The 6,000-nt window shown below is 40.6% G+C and overlaps 1 protein-coding gene across 1 annotated transcript in view; it reads left to right on the plus strand.

Annotated features, from left to right (window-relative positions):
• The window catches only part of myo5b (myosin VB), a 74,891-nt gene extending 70,154 nt beyond the window's left edge, over positions 1-4,737 (plus strand). Inside the window, exon 39 of the mRNA XM_063011057.1 lies at positions 2,110-4,737. Coding sequence (XP_062867127.1) covers positions 2,110-2,262 — 153 coding nt within the window. The 3' untranslated portion in view covers positions 2,263-4,737. The remainder of the gene's footprint in view (positions 1-2,109) is intronic.
• The last annotated feature ends 1,263 nt before the right edge of the window (positions 4,738-6,000 follow it).

Here is a 6,000-nt window from a genome sequence, read left to right on the forward strand (position 1 = left end):
TGATATTATACACTGTAAATAATGAATGGGGTCAAACTGACCCCACAGATAATATAGATATATTTTAGATTATTATATTTTTATAATATACAGAGAGTCAATAGAAAGGTTCATTTATGCACCAGACGCTTGTTATGCAACACCACAGCATTCAAAAACCTGCATCTAGAAGTCATTACCTATTCAATACCAGCCACTCTATGCATTTCCAGCTCATTAGTACAATACTGAGCGTTCAGAACTGTTATAAACAGGGAATTGGGCAATTATGTGCTACCAAAACAGCTTCAACAAACCTACAAGACACTACAGTAGTCTAATCCTGTCCTGGCAGAATGAACACCATGTTTCCAAAAATGTTTTCCCTAGATAATAAGCTAAAATAAGGTGAGATAATACCTATATTGTCATAAAATGACACATACATGTTAAACATGGCATTAAAATCCAAATAAATAAATACATAAATAAATGAGCAGCTTCTGGAAGCTTCTACACATTTTCAGTCCATGTACCTTTGGTCATTCTTTTTTCACTTCAAAAACCAAAACCGGCCGCTCAGGTGGCGCAAGTACGCTAGCGCACCAGAGTTGGGTTTCTAGATGCATCGTATCGAAACTCAGCTCTGCCTTTCCGACTGGGTTGGGCGGCAGTATGAACAACGTTTGGCTGTTGTTCAGGGGCTTAGGGGTAGAGTCGGAGCACAGGTCCTCATAACTGGTACGACTGCGACCCTGCTGGTTGACTGACGGCGCCTGCACAGGGCTGAGGAATAACATCGAGGGGGGTGTGACCCTCCGTGCGCGGTGTCTCTCGGTGTATGAACTCGGCTCGTGCAGGTGAAAAACGCAGGCTGTACTGACTGCGTGCCGGAGGGGGCGCAAGTCAGTTGAGTGGCGTCCTCAGTCAGCGGCAAAAAGGGTCGAATCAGTATAGAGGACACGGTCAGGGTAATTGGACACGACTAGAATAGGGATAAAAATTGGGGGAAAAAATAGATAAGATTTCATTTTCTATCAGTTCAACCGGAAATAAACGCACAAGCGCGTTCATCAGCATATGCTTCATATTTGCTTCAGTGTAAATTAAGCAAGTGTTGAGAAGATGGAGCAAAAAGTTGTAATATCGTGACGACACGTCCCCTGTTCTGACTTTTGTGTCTGCCGTACTTTTTCCATGCCCTTGTAATTCACACGAGAACTATTATTCCTAAATAAAAGTGCAATTCTAAGAAAAAGAATGTTGTTTACTAACGTCTCACCATCGTCACAAAATGTACATTTATATATTTTTTACCGTATAGGACTCAATTCTGTAATGCAGGCATAACTAATTGTACACGTCACTTTGTAACTATTACAACATTTAATGCATTTATAACAGCGTTCTGCTTCATGAACTTTTTAGACGCTCCCTTAGTTTATTATCGCAGATGAACCAGCATTTAAGAAACAGCTTTAACTAAAAATTAACAAAAGAACTTTTTGAAGTATGTGATTGTTGTTGCTCCTTGTTTATTGCAGAGTTCGTTCATGCAATTTTATTCATTTTTGAATGTTTATTGGCCAAGAACAAAGAAATACTATAATACAAGATAAATAAATAAATAACATCTTGGACATCAGGCGATCATCCAGTATAAAACTAACATGACCACGGCGCTGTACAACGTCCAATATGGAAATCGCTTCACCATAATGTTTGTTTTTTTGCAGGTAGAGAAAATATATGCACATCAAATATACAAACACAAAAGTCAGAACAACAGGAGACGCGTCGTTACGCTATTATTACCTTTTAAACACTTGTGCTTGAGTTACACTGTCTATATATGAAGCAAATATATGCATGTCACGCTTGCACGTTTATTTCCGGTTGAACTGTTAGACAATGTTGATTTGAGAAATTTAAAATATGAGCCGTTTTTCAGTTTCTGTCTGTTTGTTATTTGAAACGAAACTGAAAACTGAAACTTTTTTCAAACAAATGAACAAAGGGACACGGACCGTTTTCCCACTCATGTATTTAGGTTTTCCTTTAATTTGTCTGCAGCCTGATGTCTCGCCTCGTCTGTACTTTCTCTTACCTGTACGTGCTCTTCATTTCCAGGGTCTCCTCCAAGGCAGAGTCGAGAACAACCAGCTCCTGATGGACACCAAGCACACCTTCCCCGTGCTGTTTCCTTATTCTCCTTCAGCTTTAACCTTGGATTCCATGCACATCCCAGCCTCTCTCAACCTGCACTTCCTGTCCAGGGTCTGATCTCTTCAGCTGTATTTTCTCCTCCTCTCTCACTGAGCTTTGGAGTCAGACTGAGTAAAGCCGAGAGGAGATCAAGCCCAGCACGGCCTCATGAACCAGCGTACCATCATCCTGGATATGTTAGTACCTGACGAGAGTCTTTCTGGCTGACTTTAGTGCTGAGGTGTAAACTGGACTCCCTTTTCTTTAATCTGGTTCATTTTGGGTTCAAACTGGCAGGTTTAGTTACAGCACTGACATCTTTTAATTCAGTCATGTATGGGATTATTTGCTGGTCAAATTTCTATAGAAGTATACATTATATTTATATACTTTATGGCATCGAGGGGGGCCACCTCAGTGCAGTTCACAAAAGCACATCTGCATGCTTAACTGGCATCTCATTTGCTCATTAGCTAACCACAGGTTTGGTGTTGGTCAGACAGTGTTGACAGCCGCTGTGTCCCAAACCAAGCACCAGTTTTTTTCCTCAGGTCATTTTTAGGTTGAACCTGGCACGGCTCTGTGCTTCACGTCTCACAGGTAATAACTGAAAAGCTGTTCTGTTCGCTATGAGAACACGTTCTCACTATTTTTTTATGTCAGTGCCGCTTTTGTCCAGTTTGCACACCGTTTGTGAGCTGGACAACGTTGACAGTAGCACAAGATTTACAGGTTGCATCCCGAGCCAATGTAAACGCACATCCTTGCTATAAAGCTGCCTACTATTCGCCTCCTATGTACAGTACGTCTGCTAGGGCTTCAGATCAAGTCACGTCATTACAGGTAATTATGTCGTTAAAATCTCTGCTCTAGGAATTGGTTCTCACTGTTTAGTGTCAGTTTAAAGCTGATCTTTGCTACTTGTTTGTGTTTTTATTATTATTATTTAAATAGCTTACAAGCCTGCTGTCAACGACTTGCTGTCCAAAAGAAGTCTTCATTTGTTACTAGGGAGAAACAGATTTAGACAGCTGTTCTGTTACAGCACCACCTAACTGTGCTGTATAACCCCTCCAGTACACACAGATGGACAGACAGATGAACAAAGAGGAACAAAGCTATGTAGAAGAACAGAGAAGTGGTCTGTTCTGAATGGTAGAAACTATAAGTGTTTTACCAGAGCACATTCTGAAACAAGAACTGAACGGTCACAGTGTCGCACGCACTGGTTCCATCGTAACGTTAACATGTGGGACATGATCAGATCGGCACGTTGAATGTTTGGTTCATGAATTACAGGCTTGTAATTATCATCATCAATAACAGATTGTTGATAAAAAATAATGTAAATGCCGCTCAGGTGGCGCAGCGGTAAAACACGCTAGCACACCAGAGCTGACATTTCAAACTCGTCGGTTCGAAACTCAGCCCTGCCATCCGACTGGGCTGGGCAGCTACATGAACAACGATTGGCTTGTTGTTCATACAGGACGGGAAGCCAGATAGCTGATTGATGGCGCCTGCACAGAGTCAAGGAATAATGCTGATCAGGGTGTGGCTCTCCGTACACAAAGCTGATCCACATATGAACTCGCCTCATGCAGGTGAAAAGATGCAGTCGGCTACTGCACACGTGTCGGAGGGGGCGTGTGTCAGTCACGGCTCTCCTCAATCAGAAGTGACGACTAGATTGGGAGGAAAATTGGGGAAAATAAATAAATAAATAAATAATGTTAATTCTCCGGTCACCAATAGAAGAAAGTATTTCTGTTTGTGCTGCAGCAGCACTGCACTGGTACGTTTTTAAGAAATAGCCCGGCGCTAGCAGACTTGCTTTTGATTGGCAGACACATCAAGTTTTTTATTCAGTGTTCCTCTTGGGGCCTTTTTTCTGGAACCTCCAGAACTTAAACTGGTACTTCTGGACCTAGAACTGACAAACTTGAGTACTGGAACTGTAACCTCTGGTACAGCAACTGGCACATGAAAAGCTCCAGTACCTGTACTATTACAGCTTAAAGCTTTAGTACTGGTTGTCATGGGTTTTTTCCCAGTACAGAAATGATGTACACTGTGTAATGGAAAAAGAAGCTTCCCATTCAGGATACAGAAATTATGATGAGCGTATGAGGCTTTAAAATGGGACTTTATTTGTATTTGTTGAAGTGAGAGCGTGTACGTGGTGTACAGGAATGTACAGAGACACTACAGTCGAAGAAACTCCAAACAGATATTTTACATAAGGACGTCTCTGCATGCAGTCTTTCTTTATAAATGAAAGATTTTTTTATGTTAGCAGTTTGTGAATTCCCCTCTGTAATTAATGCAAACACTAACTGTCTTTTAATAATATAATATACAAAATCTTTGTATTTTTTTAAATTGGGATCTTTATCATATATTGGTGCCATACCGTCGAAGGGCTGCTGTAAATCTGTTTGTTTATTCTCGTATTGTCTCATGAAATCACTATTAAAGGGGCTCTTTGGGTCTTGGTGGTGCCACTTTATGTCACTTTCAACAGCAATAAAAAGCAACATGTTCATTTGTTAATTTTTTTGAGTAATAGTTCTTATTTCAATCGTAAAATTGCAAACAAACAGCAGACGTTTTGATTGCTAAATTAGGTAAATGAAGGATACTACAAGTTGGGACAGTATGGAAAATGCATATATAAATGCAAATATACGTATATACACCAATCAGCCATAACATTAAAACCACCTCCTTGTTTCTACACTCACTGTCCATTTTATCAGCTCCACTTACCATATAGAAGCACTTTGTAGTTCTACAATTACTGACTGTAGTCCATCTGTTTCTCTACATACTTCTTCAATGGTCAGGACCCCCACAGGACCACCACAGAGCAGGTATTATTTAGGTGGTGGATCATTCTCAGCACTGCAGTGACACTGACATGGTGGTGGTGTGTTAGTGTGTGTTGTGCTGGTATGAGTGGATCATTTAAACACCTCACTGTCACTGCTGGACTGAAAATAGTCCACCAACCTTAAATATCCAGCCAACAGCACCCCGTGGGCAGCGTCCTGTGACCACTGATGAAGGTCTAGAAGATGACCAACTCAAACAGCAGCAACAGATGAGCGATCGTCTCTGACTTTACATCTACAAGGTGGACCAACTAGGTAGGAGTGTCTAATAGAGTGGACAGTGAGTGGACACGGTATTTAAAAACTCCAGCAGCGCTGCTGTGTCTGATCCACTCATACCAGCACAACACACACTAACACACCACCACCATGTCAGTGTCACTGCAGTGCTGAGAATGATCCACCACCTAAATAATACCTGCTCTGTGGGGGGTCCTGACCATTAAAGAACAGCATGAAAGGGGCTAACAAAGTATGTAGAGAAACAGACTGCAGTAAGTGGAGCTGATAAAATGGACAGTGAGTGTAGAAACAAGAAGGTGGTTTTAATATATTGGGTCAACTATATTGTGCTTAACAGACCATCTTTGGTAAAATAAATGTTCTGATGACACAACTAAAAACAGTAAAGATAAACTATAAACATCATATAACAGGAACAGAAATGTCCATTAGAGTTATAATGTGTATAAATAAATGTGTGATGATCAGAAATGAACTGTAATAAACAGAAACACAAGTTTGATCTTCAGGATGTTTTAATGTATTTGCTCCTGATGTGAGAAATGTGATTTATACAGATGTGTAAATGCTTCGTGATGAACTGAGTTCCACCTGTGAGGGGTCGTATGCAATAGAATTAAATGTTAAGCTATTTTAACAAAGCTGTAATTAAATATAGAACTAAATATATAGTGGTGGT

Source organism: Trichomycterus rosablanca, chromosome 16 (genome assembly GCF_030014385.1).
Source record: "Trichomycterus rosablanca isolate fTriRos1 chromosome 16, fTriRos1.hap1, whole genome shotgun sequence".
Taxonomy (NCBI): domain Eukaryota; kingdom Metazoa; phylum Chordata; class Actinopteri; order Siluriformes; family Trichomycteridae; genus Trichomycterus; species Trichomycterus rosablanca.